Here is a 20,118-nt window from a genome sequence, read left to right as displayed (position 1 = left end):
TTTGTATGTATTATACTTGTAGCTGTGAGTAAACGTCGGATAAATTATTGAAATTTTATAAAATATGGCGAAACAAATAAAAATGGTACTAATAGATCTTAGTGGAACACTGCATATTGATAATTCAGCGATTCCAGGTGCCGTGGAAGCTCTAAACAGGTGGCTTTTTATTGAATTTATGACAATTATTTATGGTTATTAGTAAACATTATGGCGTACCTTACGTCTTATGTTGCATCGATTTTACCTACTGTCGTCTTTTATAATAAATTGAATACATTGACTTTACTATTAATACCTAATAATATTTTAACAAATAAAGTACAATTTAATGAAAATTATACTTTGTAATTTTCGGTCTTTTATTTCATAATTTTTTTTAGAATGTTAAATAAATTATTTTACTGCTTTCAATATAGACTTCGAAACGCTGGTATACCGCTTAAATTCGTTACAAATACAACGAAAGAATCCGGCAATTTTTTATATGGTCGATTGACAAAACTCGGTTTTGATATTAAGAAGGAAGAAATTTTCAGTTCTTTAGCTGCAGCAAGGAAATTGATTATTTCGCGGAAATTAAATCCAATGTTATTTATTGATCCTGCTGCTAATGAAGATTTCGATGATTTAATAAGAAATGACGATAAAAAAGATGCTGTAGTAATAGGATTGGCTCCAGATAAGTTCAATTATGAAAAATTGACCAAAGCATTCAGGTATACCTTGACTATTTTACACGATGAAAATTCATGTACAAAACTTTTATTTTTGTTTGTTATTGGGAACAAATTGTTCATAATTTCAGATTACTATTAGATGGCGCATCGCTCATAGCCATTCATAAAGGGCGGTATTATAAAAGGCCAGATGGTTTAGCTCTGGGACCAGGCGCATTTATCGCTGGTTTAGAATATTCCGCTGATATCAAGGCAGAAATTGTCGGAAAACCAGCTGCAGAATTCTTCAAAGCTGCTTTGGGAGATATACCTCCAGAAGAAGCAATTATGATTGGCGATGTAAAACTATTTCACATAATGTTTAATTACTGCTTCAATTTTCAATTTTTTATTTTTTAATTCTTTTCAGGACGTTAAAGATGACGTAGCTGGTGCACAAGCTATCGGTATCAGAGGACTTTTGGTACAAACTGGAAAGTATCGAGATGGAGATGAAAATACAATTACACCACCGCCTACAAAAGTATGCAGCTCTTTTGTCCAAGCTGTAGAATTTATTCTTAAAAAAGAAATTTAAGTAGTATGATTTTGCGACAATAAAAGAATATTATGTATATGTATATTTATATGTTCTTCTGTATTAAATTAGATATTTTATTTCAATATTAATAATTCCGTAATGGGATGTGTACATAATCTAGATTAGATTCACAATATAGTTTCAAAATATAAAGAGACTATAATTATAAAGAAACCGACATAGTACTTTCTGTGATGTGAAATATTACATTACCAAATTTTCTTTGTTCTAACAGTAATAAAAAGTATTACAGAGATTTCTTTCGACGTATCCATCGATTAACAGTTGAGGATAGATAACTTTATAAATATTGAACGAATATCGCCTCATCGCCCAGTAAAATGTAGAAAATTGTAGAAAATTTCATCTGCTATCGTATATTAATGAATTCTGTTTATAAATTAGGATGAATCAACATTTCTTTCAAATTTGATCATAGAATTTTCTAGATGCGAGACGATATTTCTTAGGTTCTTATATCGTTCTAAAAACAAGAGAAATAATCGTTGTAATTATGAGTTTTTACGAATATACATAATCTTAGATAATAAATATTAGAACTATCATACTTAATAAGATATTGTTAAAAGCAGTTGTACAGAAAAAATCTTAGTCATTTTTAAAAGAAATGGGTGCACTGCAAGAGGTTTTGTTTAGTATAAAATTTGGCACCATTTCATAATCCTTTTCCTTTTTTCTACTTGCTCTCTTTTCTTAAATATGAGAATTAATTAATATCTTATTTTGAGAACATCCTTTTGTCCCTTACTAAGAAGATAGGGAGTATAATTAGTTTTGATTTGAAGATGTCACGTTTCAAAAGTGTAATTACAAGCGCACTTTTAATACATTAGTACTTCCATTAATGAATAATGTTATTTCTTTAGTGAGGAAGGCTCAGTTATAACTTTTACGAATACTGTATGAAATGCACGTCTTGTGTCTAAAACTAATTTAATATTACCTACAAATGAAACTGCTAAACAATATAGTAAATCTCTACGAAATTGCAATTAAGCAATTAACATAAAAATTTAATTATAAAACGAAAAGAAAAAAGTATATAAGAGCTGTTTTTGTAATAAAGTAAAATAATAAATTATCAGAAAATTTCATTCAATTGTTAATGCTTAAAACACAATAAATGATCAACAATTGCATCTTGCACCTAGTATTATATAAATAAACTTACGAGCAAAATGCTTACAAATATACAACTAAATACTAGATTTTAACAGAATATTTTCTATTATTATGCACCGCAACAATATTAACTTACAATCCACATTATTTTCAAAAGAGTAATAGATCGCTTCATCATTTAAATGCCCTCTACAACTTATAATCTAGGATCAGGCACGTGTTGATTTCCTGTTGCAATAATGAGGGTCATTTTACGAAAATACATTCAATAATTAAATGCGACATGATTGATACTAGGTCTTTGCAAAATATACATATAATGCCAATATACAAACATAAAAATGAATCAAACTTAACTGCAAATATACAATATTTTTGGTAGCCATCATGTTAATCAATGTCCTTAGCTCAAGAAACATTTATCACAGAGCTCTAAAAATCCCTAATAAGAAGAATATAACTAAGTAATAGTAATTAACTTTTTTACATTTTTAAATATGTGTAACAAAAGCTTAGCAAATAAATACTTATACAATACATAGCATATTAAAATGTAACAACGAAATAATCTCTAGATTTATTAAAAAATTGCTTCTATGTCATTTTGATAACACAAGAATTACAACATTTAGGGCCATATTAATAAAGAACAGTGTTTTCTTTCTTTCTTTTTCTTTCTGTCACTCTCTCCCTCCATATGTCACTCAATTTCTTTTTCTTTTTTAAAGTCAAGCATTTATCCCAATTTCATAAAATTGGTGCAAAGGCTTCGATTTTGATACATTTGCTTCGATTTTATGTATACAGCCCATCACCATGATTAAGGGACGTTACTTACAATCGTATTTGTATGTACAATTTATAGGATTCTAGTAGAGTAAATATTCTAACATATGATTAACTTTTTATCTATTGTAGTTGTCTTTTTGTTTTTTATCTATTGTAGTTGTCTCCTAAGATCAAATTCTGCCAATATAGTCATATTTGTTTAATCGAAAACTGTAATGTATTCATACTTTTCTTCTCTCGTATAATATGTAATAAAAGTTTAATTACTAGAAGTTCCATTAGAGACAGAATTTGACCTTATTATACTGAAGACATACACTGTTATTTCCTATGTTATTAATAGGAAATATTGAACTGTTAATTTGGCTGCTGAATTTTAATTTGATTAATAGTAAATTGACATTTTTCTCTTCCTTTTATAGTTTGCTTTTTTTTTTACAATAACAAGGCAGGTGTGTGGAGTATTGCTGATACATGTCTTTCATTTGTTTGAGTATATGTTTTGTTTAAATAAAATAATGCTACTTACAAATCAACAAAAAGGAAAAAAAAATTAATTATATAGTATAAATAAAGGAATAATTGAGAAGCACATGAAAATATAATATTTAAAGACAGTTTAATTTCCTGGGCCATCCATGGTTTATCCCTTATTTTTTGTACTTAACTTTATATGTTGATATTTTTGAAGTGGGAAGACTATAAATGGCTGACAGTAAACATTTAATACTTTGCATTAAATGAAATGCATTAAAAACAAAAAACATGTTTTTAATAGCAGACTAACTGAAATTATTGTTGTATTATTGAATTTGGCCTCAGGATGTAAATATACAAATATGAGCAATTTATACTGATACTTCCACACATTATTGCCTTTCAACTCATTTAATTTTAAATACTCTATATATAACCTGACTTTTACTCATCTTCACTTGCAGCATCTAACGAAACATCCATCAAAATTCGATTGAACATTTCAGAAAGTGAAGGTAGTGTGAAATGCCACACTCTGCAACTAGACCACATGTCTTCCGTTATTCTGTAATATATTCGTTTCATATAATCATTTTTAGTAAATAAAGAATAAGTAAAAACATTTACTTACTTTATGACAGTAAAAAACCATGGACACTTTAGAGATCTCTGTTCTGACGAATTTAGCTCTAACTATTTTACTGGCCGATAATGAATTATTAAGTCTGCTGAACTTTTCCAAATAAAATGTCTGACCTAAAGCATGATAAAATAAAGATAATGTAAAAATACCATTGTATTAGACGAATATAGTTAGGTACAGTATAAAAACATACAGTTCTTAAATCCATAGAAGGATCTAAAACTTGATCGTTACATAACAATTCTACTTTTTCCTCGATCAGTGAAGAACTATCAGCGTTCGAATCTGTATTTGTCCTGTCTCCAGGTGGAGATCCTCCAGAAACTGTATTTCCAATACCTGATACCGATCCCGAGTCACTACCGGCACCAAGTACTCTATCGCAAACATGTTCTGCTATCTTACGAATTTGTATAAAATCGTTTGCAATTAAGCGATCCCTTAAAAAATATATATTAACCCGATATTACAAAAATTTTATTTTGTAATATTTAAAAAATTATTCATTTTATACATACCTTTTTAAACTTTTTACACCAGATGTTGCATGTGGAAGAAGATAAAATGATATTTTAATGAACTGTGGGAGATTTTTATCCACAACAATATTAACTACCCATGCTGGAACAGTTTCATTCAATAGCACTCCTTCCATTTCTCCTGCAGCATCTCTAACTAATAATCTATACAAAGGTCTGCCTCCTACTTCACTAAAACATAATTGTATTTTTATTGTTATAATCAAAAATAGTTAAGCAAATACTTTTTCATTTAAGAGAAATACTTAGAACTTTTTTATACCTGAATATAACAGGTGTATGGGTTGGTACTGAGAAATATAAATTTCCTCCTCTAGTATGTATAGAGCTGTTACCATCATTACTATTGCCTTCATTTTCATCATCAACATGTAATGGCCTCCACCAATGTTCCAATAAAGCTTGTAGCAAAAGATTTCCATAATTCACTGAAGGAAATGAAAGAAGAAGCAATATAGTATTGTAAGAACAGTAAACAATGATATATGTATAAAAGTAAATATTACCTTTTTGATCTACCGCATCATTTTCTGCAAGACCAGTTTCTTTTGCAGAAACCCATGCAGAAAAACAGTCATTTTCATCTTGACCTAAATGGATGGTCAACATCTATAAAAATATATCAAAAGTTATTTTTAATCTCATATGTATTAAAATTACAATTGCGTTAACGAATCATAGAATTACATACCCCAGTTTTCAGATCTACACTAAACCAGTTTGGAACATACACCATTTTATTTCTTTTTTTTATCTCCTGTTCAAAATCTACTTTTCCTAAATCTTCAACTTTACGCGCCTTTAATACATCGTATAAAGCTACATTTTCTTCCGTATCTTTCGTTAAAACGTGTCTTCGATCATTTAAGACGTGACAATGCCGTATTGCCGAGCCACCCAATATTTTTTGTGCAGGCTCTGTATTTCTTACATTCTGTGTTACCCCACTAGCGGAGTCACAATAATCTTCAATTCCTAATTCTTGCCAATCCTTTTGACTTATAGACTACAACAATTTTCAAAATGTTATTTATTTTATTAACGAGTTTTTTTGTGCATAATAAAATATAACAATACCCAATTATTTATAGTAGATTCACTAGTTGCTACCCAAATGCTGGATTGATCAGGTGTCATAACCATTTTTAGCACAGGTGCTTTTTCTTCACAAATAACTGTATACCTTTCAGGATAACATGATAATTCAGTCATTACAACTCTTTTGTCTCTACCTCCTGATATTACATGACTAAAGGTATCTGTTGCCTAAAGATGATTTTTCTAATTTAATATAGTTATTTGCATTATTTATTACTTTAGTAAGGTGTTGAGATAGGGGAAAAAATTGTAATTACCAATAATGCCCAAACACCTTCTTTATGTACTCTAAAGGTTTGTATACATCTTTGTTGCCCTAGTGACCAAAGTTTAATTGTTCCATCAGAACTGGCTGACAAACACTGAGTACCATCTCTATTTAATACTAAGGCTTTAATATTATCCATATGACCGCGAAGTTTCATTAACTTAGTACAATTTCTTGGATCCCATACTCTTAAAACTTTTTCTGTACTACCGCTCACTATAATTGTTCCAATCTGATTCATGGCAAGACTATATATGGAGTCTTTATTTCCACTAAGAGATGATGCTGCAAATTATCCATGTGTTATTTAAATAATTATAAATTGTTTATTCATATTATAGACTGAATTGTTACTTGTTACTGTATTGTTGCTTGCTGTGAGAGCAGTTAACGTATTCACATCCCATAGAAAGATTAATTTATCTAAACCAGCACTAGCAACTTGTTCTTTATCTTTTGCATATGCTAGAGCCTTTACATAATCTTTATGTGTCCTTAACGTAGACATGCAGAAACCTTTGTGTGCGTTCCATACCTTTACTGTTGTGTCAGAACTGGCTGATATCACTGTAAAGCAATATTTTCTTTTCTCATTACATAAAAACATAATATATTGTGTCTTTAAATACAATACATGTTAAACATTAACTTAGAAATTTAACAAAAGATACATACAATTTTTGCCACCGCAGCACAATACTATATCATTGACCCAGTCCGTGTGATGCTCCATTGACTGAATATATGGATCTTTCATATTTTTGCAATTCCATATCCTTATAATACTATCTCTACCTGCAGAGTAAAGCCTATGCAAAGCTGGATCATATTGTAATGAATTGACTCCAGCTCTGTGTTTCTTTTCCATTTCATCTCTTATAACCATGGATACCTTCATTAAATACGCAAAATAACAAAATAATTACCATTCGTATAATAATCATTCTAAATAAATCTTTTTGTGAGTTTCATTAATAAATTTTATTCGATAAGATCGAAAGTATACAAACATAAAAATTCATTTACGATATTATTCATGACACACCACACGTTAGTAATTACGTGATTTATAGTCATCAAAGATTTTATAAGAATCTTACGAAATTAATCAATAATTGCATATAGCATCAAGCAATACATATCAAAAATATCATAGATCAATTGCGATTCTATTATTTCATACATCGTCATGTGGATTTTATAACGGGCGAAATAGCAACGTCAATTAGTACACAACAATTCTGTTTTTGCGAAAACATTTCATTTAATTCAAAAGAAATTATGCTTCGAAAAACAATGACGTATATTTCAACAGGGGAAAAAACATCACAGACAAGTACCTGTACTTTCTTTCGAGCACTTTGCCCGCCTGTCTTATGAGCTGCCATTATACCGCAAACTGTTCTGTAACTTTGCACTTAGAGGTAATAGAGGAAAACATTCAAAATGTACTAGGATTATGCTGTTGCACTTTTGCGTTCCGATGTGTTGAAACCACGCAGTAGTTTCATCGTTGATTACATCGGAAGCCTTACATGACCAGAAGATACATCGATGCTTGTACAAAACGATACAGTGCACATCACGCCGAAGTTCAAACAGCTGTCAGTCGACCAGGTATAAACAGTGTTCATGACGATTAGATGTAGAAACTGACAATGTTCCAACATCGGTATCAGTACATTCCGACGTTATACACATTACGTTACATCACGTTTCAGAGCGTCTGATAACGTTTCATCTCCATTGTTGTGATTGAATAAAGCCGGATATATCGTTAGATATGTTTCATATTTTAGCAAAATATTCAACTGATTCAAGTTGTACGAAACTTGTCGAATGAAACAGATCATAATACGGGTTTCTACATACAATGAGTCGCTATAACATAAGTTAAAATTAAATTTAGATTTGGAAAATTAGTATTTCCACAATGATATATCGGTACTTTTATGACCAATAGTCGTACACGATGCAACTGTGAATATAGATCATCTTTATTTACCAACCAATGAAAAATAATAAATGCGTTGCGTTCAGTTGCATCCACGAATATATAGCTTTCAGAAAATGTCCCAATTGGTAACTTATTAACTGTATGCCAATCAAAAAATTTCAATTAACCGTTGAAAACTGACTTCAGATACAATAAACTGTAGTTCCTTATAACCATTCTACGATATATTGAGTAAGAAATATACACGCTCACACACGTTACTTCGTATTTCGATAAGTTTAAGAACGCATAGAATTCTTACAAAACATTGTCTTTAAATCTCCTTGTTCAATTAAAGGAATAAATAAATATATGTATTTTTATTTTAAAAAATTTATGTAACAATTTGAGATGTTTTTCTGTCTCTTTTTACATTTTATTTTATATGAAATTCAAAGGTGTTCTGAAACTCATCAAAGCGCCAACTAGCGACAACATTCTTTATTAATTCTATCCGGAAAGACAGCATCCGTCTCCGGTACGCCGTACGCCTATGAAAGAGGTAAAGGTGTCCGTCAGTCAGTTGAACGCCGCCATTTTCTTGGTGTGTAAACGTTCCGTTGATTTTAGCTAAACAGTTGTACACCGTACGCTACACACCATAAGACGTATAACGATTCTGACGTTTTACGCGTGCTCGGTTAGATTTACACCATGAATCAGTCACGAAATTTCACATCGTTATTGAATCCAAGTTATTTGCAAAACGCCCAACAAAATGCTGCGACTGCAAACGCGGCTGCTGCTGCGGCTGCAGCAGCTGCCGCGGTGAGTGCCGCAATTGCTAATGGAACGCAGTTGAACTCCAATTCTAATTCCACGACAAATAACACGAGAAAACGTGAAGCGGAAAGTACGTCTGAAATTATCCTTGTTACACCAAGCTCGATTTTCTTCTAATATCGTATTGCGCGACCTGATTTCTTATATGATTATTATCATATTATAATTATAATAATATTTATTTATATAATTATAATTATTATACTATATTATAAATATGGTATAATTATTATTTGCTTATAAGGTAGGATTTCTTATAAGTAGGCTGTGGATTTTTTGCATTCATAGCAAATTTAAAATTGTAATAGTGCACAAATCGCACATAATATGCAAAAGTATACAAAATATCCAAAGTAGTTACTACAATGTTCAGTGGATGAAATAAATTTGCACTTAGATTCTACTCTGTCTAATTATGTTTACAAAAATGCAAATCTGAATATAAATTTTCAATCTACTTGTACGAAAGTATGCAATTGAGAATCATTTACAAACATGCTCTTCCCTTGCGTTGGTACACAATATAAGAAATAAATGGGTGCAAACATTGCACATAGCTGAAATTAGTGAATGCTAAAATAGATATCTAGAGGAAATCATCAGCCATATGATTTTGCATAGTTGTATATATAGCCAAATAGCTTTCAATCCTTGGCTTTTTTATGTGATATAACTATAGAAGTTGCATAACATATGGTCCTTTTGACTTTTTTGCATATTTATCTAAATATTTGTTCCGAGAAAAATTAAAACCTACTTATAATTGATAATTCAAAAGAATGGAGCATATAAAGTTTTTGAATAAATTAGACACATTAGGTGATGATAAATACCTTCTAGGCGATGGTAAACAGGAAAAAGAGACGAAAGAGGAACGTAGGAAGAGGAGGAAAACTAGATGGAGCGGTAGTGAACATGACAAAACTTTTATACCAGGCATGCCTACGGTTCTACCAACAAACCTGACTCCTGAACAGGAGAAGGCTTACCTCTGTAAGTTTATTTTCTGTAATTCCTTCAGTTATCATTTCTATTTAATTATGTATTATACACACACATATATGTATACATATATGGACAGGATATGATTTAAGAATCATGCTTCTGCGTATAAATTTCTAAAATTTAATTTTGTAGTACTATAAAAGATGTAAGTATGTATGTATTGTTAAAAAGTTTATAGTTACCAGAGGTAATTGCCATTTCAAGTACTTTCAACAAGCGAGTTTGGCAATAGGAATTGCCAATTTTGCTGAATGATGAATATTGAGTTATCAAACTTCTTAGATTGCCTAAAACTACATTGAAGTACCTGCTAATTTTTTTTCTTACATGTTTCTATAAAGGACCTCTTTTTTTTAAATCTCATTTATATATAATAAATCATACAAAAAACTATGATATATTTTTCTAATTGATTAAGAAAAAAATAACAATTTACTAAAGAGAAAATTAAAAAAAAGTTACAAAATACTAGACTTAGGTGAATATTCTACACTTTTGAGACATGCTTACATTATAGAATGTATATGGTTATGGCAAATTGGCAATATCTAACTGTTGGGGTTTCCGCCCCCTCTAACCCGTTGGTTTACAGTTCAGCTGCAGATTGAGGAAATCAGCAGGAAGCTACGCACTGGAGACCTTGGAATTCCACTTAACCCAGAGGAAAGGTTTGAACGAAACTTACATACCAAAAATGACCATAACATATCTACAATACCTATCTACTGACCATTCAGCAGCCCATAAATACAGGGGCCTTATGATATGGCTCCAGTACAGTTAGTGTGGGATACTGATGTCTGTTTGAAAAGATTGGGCTTGATTAAAGCCACCACGCAGCACAGAAGATGAATTTTGATAATATTGGTTTGCCCTAAACAATTTCTTTTACTAATTCATTTTTTATTAAACACTGCTACAAAAGTCTTAGTTAATAAATATAAATTTGGGGCAATAACTAAAGTGGTAGTATATTAGTATGAATACTTAAATATAAACGTATTTTTCCAGAACATATTTCTTCTGTTTTAAAAATAACTTTTTCTATATATACATACATATATACATTGCTTATATATAAATAATACATGTTTATAATATTTAATACAATTAAATGCAAAAAACGGATAACGATCATAGTAGCAGTGTTTAACACACAGTGGGTATTCTAGTCCATATATCTTTTTAAATAGTTATACTTTTGCACATGTAGGGATATTCAGAGGTGTTCCTATGCAGACTGCTTTATTCAAGTTAATAGGCTGTATTTCATTATTGTACGCACAATTGCGATTTATTCGATATCGATCGTCTTAATAGAATAATAAAAATTTTGCGCATAGGGCACCTTGATAGAGATTTCTATTAGGCTGTCGTGATCTGCACGGCATTTTATATCTGTTTAATATCATAATGCCACAGGAATATTTATCGTTAATTAACTAAAATAGATTTTTATCCTTAATTACAACTTAATGAGAGATTTCAGGCAAATAATGAAATTCGTAAAATTATAATTGCTAATATAAGCATAATACTGTAAAGATCAATATTACGTTACTTTCAGGTACAACTTAAATAAATACACGTTAATTTTTCTAATAAATTAATTTACTCCAATAGGTTTAACTTTTCTGATTTTAGCTGGAACCATTATTTTATATCATTGTGTTTCATTAGTATTATACAATATAGTAAGATATACAAACTATTAACTAACCCAAAGAAATTATTTCCTAATAATCACAGGATCTATCTTAGCAGCTGTCATCATACCGATTTCTGCCGTGCACAAACGCGCAGTCTTCCAGTGGTTACCTATTGAATAGACTAATAGCAATGTTATATTTAACAGTACTTAATTTTTTACCCTTTATTTTAACATCTTGACACTGTTGGAAAACTCTGAAAATTAGTCTTTTCTAAGTCTATAGAATATTTTATAATCAATTCACAATTTCATTAATAGAAATCTTTGTATCTATTTTATACCTTTATCGAATTTGGTTAAAAATTAGCAGATATATCTCTTAGATATAAATAGCAATTGTTAACTCTATTAGAATTTTCTTTAATACATTACCACATCTTTATGTTTTAATTATTTTAATTAATTTAATTATTTTTAAATGTTACATATATAATACATGTAGGAATGTAAATCTAAATTTAAATTTAAATTTAATGTACTCAGCAAATTTGTTTTGCAACATATATTCTATTAATATCTCCTACAAATTTTCCAACATAGTCAGAATCTACTTTATTTGTTAAAAAGGAAAGGAAAGAATATATGTTAAGAAAAATTTATGACCAAAGCCTAATAACTTTGAAGATCAATTAAAGTGTTATCTCAGTTTCCAACTTTCTGCTAATAATCAGCAGTTTTTCTCTCACTTAATCACACAATCATAGTAGGATCAGGTTGCTTGTATGCTAGTACCATCTTAATTCAAACTTTGTTTCTTGACAAAATTTTATTTTTTTATTTTGCAGATCTCCTTCTCCAGAACCCATATATAGTAGTGATGGTAAACGGTTGAATACAAGAGAATATCGTACTAGACGTAAATTGGAGGAGGAACGTCACAATCTTATTCAGAAGATTCTCAAAATTAATCCAGAATTTAAACCACCACCAGATTATAAGTAATTACTAATAGTTTTTTTATTTATATTTAAAATGTTGGCATTTTATTTACGTACCACGTTTAAAATTAAATATTTTTAGACCACCAATAATACGAGTGCATGATAAAGTAATGATTCCTCAAGAGGAACATCCAGATATTAATTTTGTTGGCCTTTTGATTGGACCACGTGGAAATACATTGAAATGTAAGTTAAAATAATTTAAGATATTCATAAGATACATAAAGTTTATACAGATTGTGTGTTAATGCTTCCTTTTTAAATACCATAGCAATGGAGAAGGAAACTGGAGCAAAGATAATAATTCGTGGTAAAGGTTCTGTAAAAGAAGGAAAAGTTGGAAGGAAAGATGGACAGCCTTTACCTGGTGAAGATGAACCATTGCATGCATACATTACTGCTAATAATTTAGATGCCGTAAAGAAGGCTGTTGAAAGAGTATGGAGCGTCTTTACAAATTAACATGTTTATAGCGTATATGCATATTATTAAAATATGTTTTTCAATAGATTCACGAAATTATACGTCAAGGTGTGGAAGTACCTGAGGGGCAAAATGATTTACGACGTAATCAACTTAGAGAATTGGCTTTATTGAATGGAACATTGCGTGAAAATGATGGACCACGTTGTACTAATTGTGGTGCATCTGATCATAAATCGTGGCTGGTTAGTATACTGATATTTAAATGTTAATGATATCTTAATGTTTGTAAGGAGATTAATATTTATTTCAATTATTACAGTGTCCAGATAAACCCAACGTAACAAATAATATAGTATGTTCGAGTTGTGGCGGAGCAGGTCATATTGCACGTGATTGTAGATCTAAGAGACCCGGTCAGGGTGGACCAGCTGCTGCGGGTATGGGTGGAATGGGACCGGGTGGAGATAAAGCTAAAATAGACGAGGAATATATGTCTCTTATGGCAGAATTGGGTGAAGGTCCACCACCTGATCGATCTAAAACCGGACAGCCTCGTCAACCAAATCCAAATCCCAATTATCCTGGTCTTTTTGATAGGTAAGTTCCATTCTTCTTTTGCCTCTTATAGGTAAATGCAAATTTTTATAGAAAATATATATACATATAATAATTATCTTGCAATTCTTTTTAGACAACAAGCACCTCGTGCTTTAATGGCTGCACCAGCACATCCACCGCCACAAATGATGCAAGGTGGTCCAATGATGCCTCCACCAGGAATGGCTCCGCCACCTTGGAGTCAAGGAGAAGTGAATAACATGAATGGTATGAACATGCAATGGCAACCTCCTGTTAGTATGCCTCCGCCACCTGGTGTGATGCAACCACCTCCACCACCGCCTGGTTCTACATCTCAACCAAATATCCCACCATTGATGCCTTGGATGGCCGGAAACAATCAACCACCGCCACCAGGGCAAATGCCACCGACACAAATTCCACCACCTGGAATGGGTATACCACCATGGCAGCAAGGACAACAGGGGCCGATGCGCCCACCTCCACCTGGAACGGCTCCCCCTCCAGGTTTTCCAGGATGGCAACCACAACAGATGGGTGGATGGCCACCAGCAGCTCCAGTTCCTCCTCCACCTCAACAACAAACACCAGCTCCCCCTGGCATTGATCTCAACACTTTACCAACGTTATTGGCACAACCACCTCCGCCACCTCCACCAACTAGTTAGTGTAAAGAACCATCAAATTGTCTCATCAAATCTTTATTCGTACAATAGAGGGATATTATCAGTCGTGTCAATAAATAGATTATAATATTGGACTGAAGGCAGTCAATAATTATTAATTAGCTGGAATAATTCGCGACTTTAATTAGTCTATTCGTCATACATGGCTATGTTCTTTTTTAAAAGAAAAAAACTGGAAAAGTATATAGTTAGATAAATATTTTCCAATTCTCCTCAATGGCTATACAATGTTTATAAGAAATTATCTTAGGTTTGCGACATACTTTTGAAATTTTGGGAACATATCGTACTTTATGAATAAAAACTGTTTAAGTTTTGGTTACCATTACTTTCGAACTTATTATATGTACCTAAAGCTTTCTTACAAGTGTAAATGTAAGTGATATGCCAAACACATTTTTATAATGTTACTTCAAGCACTTCACAATTTTTACTTATATATTTCTGTAAACATAACATCATATATTACAAACAGAAATATAACTTGTTTGTAGGTAGTATGCATAATACATACATATTGTGCACACTGTAGTAATGCATTTGTTGCTCTGTACAAGTGTTATAATCAACTTTTGCTTCATTATATTACCTAATGATGAGATAAATATTATGCAATAAATGTTGAAAAATTAAAAATGTTTTCTATGAGATTGCGCATGTAAGTTCCTTCGTGTTACTAACACATTGCGACTTTTACGATCTTATACTACTTTATACTACTTTATACTACTTCATTAATTCCGGTTAATGGAGTCTGTTATGGAATATTAGGTTATATAATGAAGCACCAGAACTGTTGCTTGTATGAGTAATGATTTGTCAATTCTAAATGTGTTATATATATATGTTAATTATAATTTCTGTAAAAAATGTCTTTATTTGATCTTATCAAAAACATATACTTACGATTTATCGGACATCGAAACGTAATATTGTAAACGTCCAAGCGCAATAATTTCGTATCACTGATTTACTAGTAAGAAATAAATTTGTTTTAAATTATATGAAAATTCTGCTTTATATATAAAAAAAACATTAGTATTGTGTGTTATGTTTAGGATATAAAGTGATAGTTTGTGAAATTTCATGATAGCTTAATGTGTATACACAATAAAAATACATCATGTATTAAAAATATATGTATATTATATATTTTCTAAACCTATTTTCGAAGTGTACATTTTTGTTTAAAAAAATTTTAAAACAATTATAAGGAAAATATTTTATTTTCTTTAACATTACGATGTTGAATATTTTATAATACTTCTAAATTAAAAATGATGCTGGAATTTAAACAGTAACATTATATATTCAAAATTTTAATATATAAATAAAATCTCAAAAAATACATATCGGTACATACGTATTTACGGACATCTGGTGGTGGCTGAAAGTTTGAAAGTGACGAGTAATGACCTGCTTTTGCGATTGTAATTTTATTCTGTAGAGTTAGTGTTCATCCAAATACGACACGAGAGACCGAAGTTTCAAATATATTTTCGATTGGCATTTAATATTACCTTTGTCATTACATAGTTTTATACCTATATGATCTTTTACAACATTTGATTATAAAATTTCATACATTGACAAATTTATATGAAAATAAAAGCGTAGTTTCAAAGACTTAAAATGTTGGAAAAAATAACAAATTCTTGGACGATCGGTCTGTATTCGCTTGTTGAGAATTCTCGATTTACTCCGAAGGTTTCGAATTTATGGGATAAAGAATCATTCACCGTGCAGCCTATAAATGATACGAAGATAACAAGACCCGACATATTGCTCGGATATTTAATTATATTTTGGATTGTTTTGTATTTTATGTATGAGAAGTGCGTTAATGTAAGTTTCAAAAATTTATTTTGCACTTTTATACGTTATGTGTTACCGTGTTAATTAATGAATTTGTCAATTATTTTTTTTTTTGGAGTGGGTTATTTACAAAGAGTGCAGATAAAGGATAACAAAGCATATTGACAGTATATTTGATAATTTTCGTTTATTAACACAGTCGTTACTTCGACGTATGCGCATTCCATTGATGCAAAGAAATAGAATAATCAAAGCTGTATGGGAATGTGGATTTTGCTTTGGCAGCATTTGTTATCTAAAATCACCCACTATTAAAACGTTAAGCCTCTTCTTTGGAGAACAGGAGGTGACACACGAGGAAATGGGTGTCATTCTACATAAAAGCTTTTACTTTCATTGGGCAGGAATAGAGATCTTATGCCATGGAGCTTGGGCGAAAGGCTGGGCCAATTTTTTATTTGCGTCTTTCATCATGAACCCATACCAAGAAAAGTAAAGCAACTCCTATTTTAACACTTAGCACATGCTTGGTTCTTTGTATTACTTTATATCTTTAAACATATAATATTGAAACTTAGTTACTAAGTAAATTTAAATAATGCAAGTTGTATTTTACATGATTTTTTACAATTTTCTTCACAGATGGTGTACAGTGGTGAGCACTTTTCTATTTTCTAAGGCAATTGATACAATTATAATAAATATTTGTCGAATCTTATTATGTGTATCTCACTTTATTGGAAGAAAGTTACCCAAATTATTTTTTTGTCTTCATTGTCTTAGTTGGTTAGTATATTAAAAATTTGATGTATTTTTGATCATAATATTTTCATGACAAATACTTATTTCAGGATATACTTATATGTACTATTTGTACCAAAATTTTTATGGCCAGAAAATGTGGAATACACAAGAGCACAGATAGGTTTACAGCTGTGGTTCATAGCAGAGTGTTTAGATTCTGTAATATATCATAAAATAATTTATTTAGAAACTTATCTCATTATAGCAATTTTTCTTTACTAAAAATATATTTTTTAGGTGTGGTTTAGATTTTTAGCATATGCAAAAGCTACACATTGGCTAGAAACATGCTTATTTCCTTTGCCAACGCAAGAAACAATTGAACTGGCAGGGATACAAAAGCGACATAGAGATTCCTTAAAAAAATTAGTGAACAGAACATCAAAAAGGGCAGAACTCTGGCAAACCCTGTTCTGTAAGTATATTCAAATAAAACATTTACACATTGATATTAATTGTGATTTTTTAACAAAATTAGGTGCTGTGGCTATTAAGAAAAAAATCAAAAGAATTAGGCAAGCAAAGCAAAGTGATTCCATATTAGTGGATAATTTTACAGAAGAGAAATTAATTGCAACAGAGGAAACAAAAGAAATAAATAAAGAGCAGAAAGATGAGATTATGAAACAATATAGTCAAATTGGAAATGAGTAAATTGTTTAGGTTATTCATAGATCATAAATTACTAGCTTTAATTATAACAAATTTTTAATTGAAAGTATTAAAAAGACCAAAGAAACAAAAGCTTGCACTAAATTTCGTAGCTTTTTAGTATAAAAATCAAGTTTATTTAAGAATTCTATAGATATACACCTATTTATGTAGAAAATTCTATTATTTACATATAGATTAAGGGTGCATTTTGCAAGTAACGTTACCTTTCTTAAGGCCTGCGCGATTAATAAAATACTTCAATAATGTTACAGACGAGTTTACTATGTATGTACTTACACAAGAATGTGTACTTAAAAACTGTATGTGATTATCTTAATTATGAATTTAAATTCAAGCCTTTAATAGTTATTATCAATTAACTGCTTAATGTAAATTTATTCGTCGAATATTTATTTAAGAAACTACTTTTGCGATAACGTAGGATGAAAGCACCATATATATATTACTCTTACAATTTTATCATTTGTTTTTTAAATATTAAGCTCCAGGCACGATGCGTAGATCTACATGACGACTTAATAACGATAGTGTTTATACTTGCTAAAATAATATTGCCTTCATTTATGTGGAACCGACGTTGCGAGGTTTATAGATGGTAATAGAGCATGATGTGATAAACAAATATCTTATCTGTAATAGAGTGACAGTAATTAGAAACTGAAGATTGTAACACAGAGCAATACATCTTGGAAACAATAAATTTGTTGTTTATGAAACTACTGAAATTCTAAGATTAGTTTTAGCTCAAGTTAAGTTGTATTTTAAACGATATTCAATCCTTGAGCTTTTTTGATTTAAAATATAAAGAAACAGATATAAATACATGGATTGCAGGATATATAGAATTGGTCCAGGAATGTAAAAAGATCATTTTCAATTTAATGTTCGTCTAAATTTTGTTCATTAATTACAACTACTTTAATTAAAGTACAAAAAAGAATAATAATCGTCTTTCAAATCACTTTACTGGTAAATAATTAATGTTATTTATATAGAAATTTAAAGAAAGAAGTTACTATATATGTACATATATAAAATAGACTGTGTGTGTGCAAAGAGTTGGAGATTGAACATGTAAACTTAAATATTTCTAAAAAAATTGGATCATGTTTTTCCTGTGCGTATTTTACTACAAAGAAAAGCTATTTAAGTGACACGTTGTTCCTAGATATATAAAGTTTTATTTCCAATCATTCTGGACTGTGTCAATAAAATATAGTACATGTATTTAGGCTGAATTGTTCCACGATGTTATACAGTTCAATGAAAAATATTATAAATGAATAAAATTGTATTCAATATATCGGCAGCGTCGTATGCCTCGATAATATCGCACTTCTAAAAACTGTTAAAACATTTGGTTTAGAAACTTATAAATAAAACGTTGTATTATACAGATGCGTAATACATTTTCTTTTCAACTTCACAACAATTAATAAAATTATTCAAGCGACTGTATCTTTATATCAATATCTGAAGGGAGATGTCATAGGGAGTTCCTATGTTTTGCAAATATGTAAATACATGTTTGTTTCTTCTTTAATATAATAAAGAATTATGGTTTCTTTGTTTGCAAATGGGTATTGGATAGGATAACGCAAATTAAGTGTCATATGTCCATATGAAATAGCTGTTAAATATAACAGAGCTTCTTATTTAAAATCTTTTTATTTAAGATCATTAAAAAAAAAAACAAAATAATATATTATTGAATTAATACAAAATGATTGAACAATCTAAGGTTACAGAAAAGTAGGAGTTCCAAGAAGTAAGGTGTTAATACTTTATTTACAGGACAGTTTCAAAGTTACATCTCAGTTTCTTAAACATAGTTATTTTTTCTACACCTTAGATTGCTTGGAAGTCACTTTCTGTATTTTATTGAATCTGATCTTTTAATCCTTTTTTAAAAAAAATATATATAGAAAACTAAGTCTTCTTATCTTTTTTATAAATAACTATCTCATTTGACACTTATTTTGAAATATCTTATACAAGCCCAATACCTTACAGTAATATCTTAAGCAAGAAATATTTTTTTTTAAAAAGAATTACTTATTCTTAAATACAGTAACGTATTTAAGTAATTTCCGTGGCTAAAAATTAAGTTCGTCGCAGTTATGAATTATGATGGATACATTACTTCATATTAAGAAATGAATATCACGTATAAAGTGAAAGTACATAATCGATGGTAAAACATTTAATCATAGATTGACAGATTATGCGCTACGCACAATCCGACGAGTAAAACTACATTTAATATAGCAACACTTCTCTCCCTGAATGCGTTGTGAGTCCGAGTGTTGAATATAAGGCCATTTCATGTGAATGACGACCGTTAAAAGTTCAACACACCATTTATAAAATCTCTTCCTTTATGGGAACAACATCTTCAATTTCGTGAATGAAGACAAACTGTCTGCTTAATTTACGTAGGTTTTATAATCGAGCTTATAGACACACTCACAAAATATCTT

The 20,118-nt window shown here is 30.3% G+C and overlaps 4 protein-coding genes across 6 annotated transcripts; 3 read left to right on the top strand and 1 right to left on the bottom strand.

Moving 5' to 3' along the window:
* The first annotated feature begins 9 nt into the window (after nucleotides 1-9).
* On the top strand, nucleotides 10-1,300 carry LOC126921218 (haloacid dehalogenase-like hydrolase domain-containing protein 2). 2 transcript variants are annotated; one of them, XM_050732579.1, is made up of 4 exons: nucleotides 10-159; nucleotides 420-719; nucleotides 809-1,019; nucleotides 1,090-1,300. In XM_050732579.1, the coding sequence occupies exons 1-4, from the start codon at nucleotides 65-67 to the stop codon at nucleotides 1,255-1,257; spliced, it is 774 nt and encodes a 257-aa protein (XP_050588536.1). In that variant the 5' UTR covers nucleotides 10-64; the 3' UTR covers nucleotides 1,258-1,300. The 2 variants fall into 2 exon arrangements, with proteins under 2 accessions (XP_050588536.1, XP_050588537.1); XM_050732580.1 differs by having other exon boundaries at nucleotides 11-159; nucleotides 540-719.
* Nucleotides 1,301-2,069: 769 nt separating this feature from the next.
* On the bottom strand, nucleotides 2,070-8,353 carry LOC126921202 (WD repeat-containing protein 48). The gene is made up of 13 exons (XM_050732534.1): nucleotides 8,227-8,353; nucleotides 7,558-8,098; nucleotides 6,893-7,109; nucleotides 6,572-6,784; nucleotides 6,207-6,502; nucleotides 5,929-6,117; nucleotides 5,543-5,857; nucleotides 5,358-5,460; nucleotides 5,114-5,279; nucleotides 4,831-5,022; nucleotides 4,506-4,752; nucleotides 4,301-4,425; nucleotides 2,070-4,234 (listed from the first exon to the last, which is right to left on the bottom strand). The coding sequence occupies exons 2-12, from the start codon at nucleotides 7,603-7,605 to the stop codon at nucleotides 4,363-4,365; spliced, it is 2,049 nt and encodes a 682-aa protein (XP_050588491.1). The 5' UTR covers nucleotides 7,606-8,098; nucleotides 8,227-8,353; the 3' UTR covers nucleotides 2,070-4,234; nucleotides 4,301-4,362.
* Nucleotides 8,354-8,612: 259 nt separating this feature from the next.
* Nucleotides 8,613-15,481, top strand: LOC126921206 (splicing factor 1-like). Of its 2 annotated transcripts, none has more exons than XM_050732544.1 (9): nucleotides 8,613-8,715; nucleotides 9,837-9,989; nucleotides 10,594-10,669; nucleotides 12,498-12,650; nucleotides 12,733-12,839; nucleotides 12,925-13,091; nucleotides 13,163-13,321; nucleotides 13,399-13,676; nucleotides 13,771-15,481. In XM_050732544.1, the coding sequence occupies exons 2-9, from the start codon at nucleotides 9,935-9,937 to the stop codon at nucleotides 14,324-14,326; spliced, it is 1,551 nt and encodes a 516-aa protein (XP_050588501.1). In that variant the 5' UTR covers nucleotides 8,613-8,715; nucleotides 9,837-9,934; the 3' UTR covers nucleotides 14,327-15,481. The 2 variants fall into 2 exon arrangements, with proteins under 2 accessions (XP_050588501.1, XP_050588500.1); XM_050732543.1 differs by having other exon boundaries at nucleotides 8,665-9,066.
* A 235-nt stretch (nucleotides 15,482-15,716) lies between these two features.
* Nucleotides 15,717-19,034, top strand: LOC126921212 (uncharacterized). The gene is made up of 6 exons (XM_050732567.1): nucleotides 15,717-16,189; nucleotides 16,359-16,651; nucleotides 16,802-16,945; nucleotides 17,011-17,122; nucleotides 17,201-17,378; nucleotides 17,442-19,034. The coding sequence occupies exons 1-6, from the start codon at nucleotides 15,977-15,979 to the stop codon at nucleotides 17,615-17,617; spliced, it is 1,116 nt and encodes a 371-aa protein (XP_050588524.1). The 5' UTR covers nucleotides 15,717-15,976; the 3' UTR covers nucleotides 17,618-19,034.
* The last annotated feature ends 1,084 nt before the right edge of the window (nucleotides 19,035-20,118 follow it).

Source organism: Bombus affinis, chromosome 10 (assembly GCF_024516045.1).
Source record: "Bombus affinis isolate iyBomAffi1 chromosome 10, iyBomAffi1.2, whole genome shotgun sequence".
Lineage (NCBI taxonomy): Eukaryota > Metazoa > Arthropoda > Insecta > Hymenoptera > Apidae > Bombus > Bombus affinis.
The sequence above is the reverse complement of the archived record's forward strand: the minus strand, read 5'-3'. Positions and strand labels throughout refer to the sequence as shown.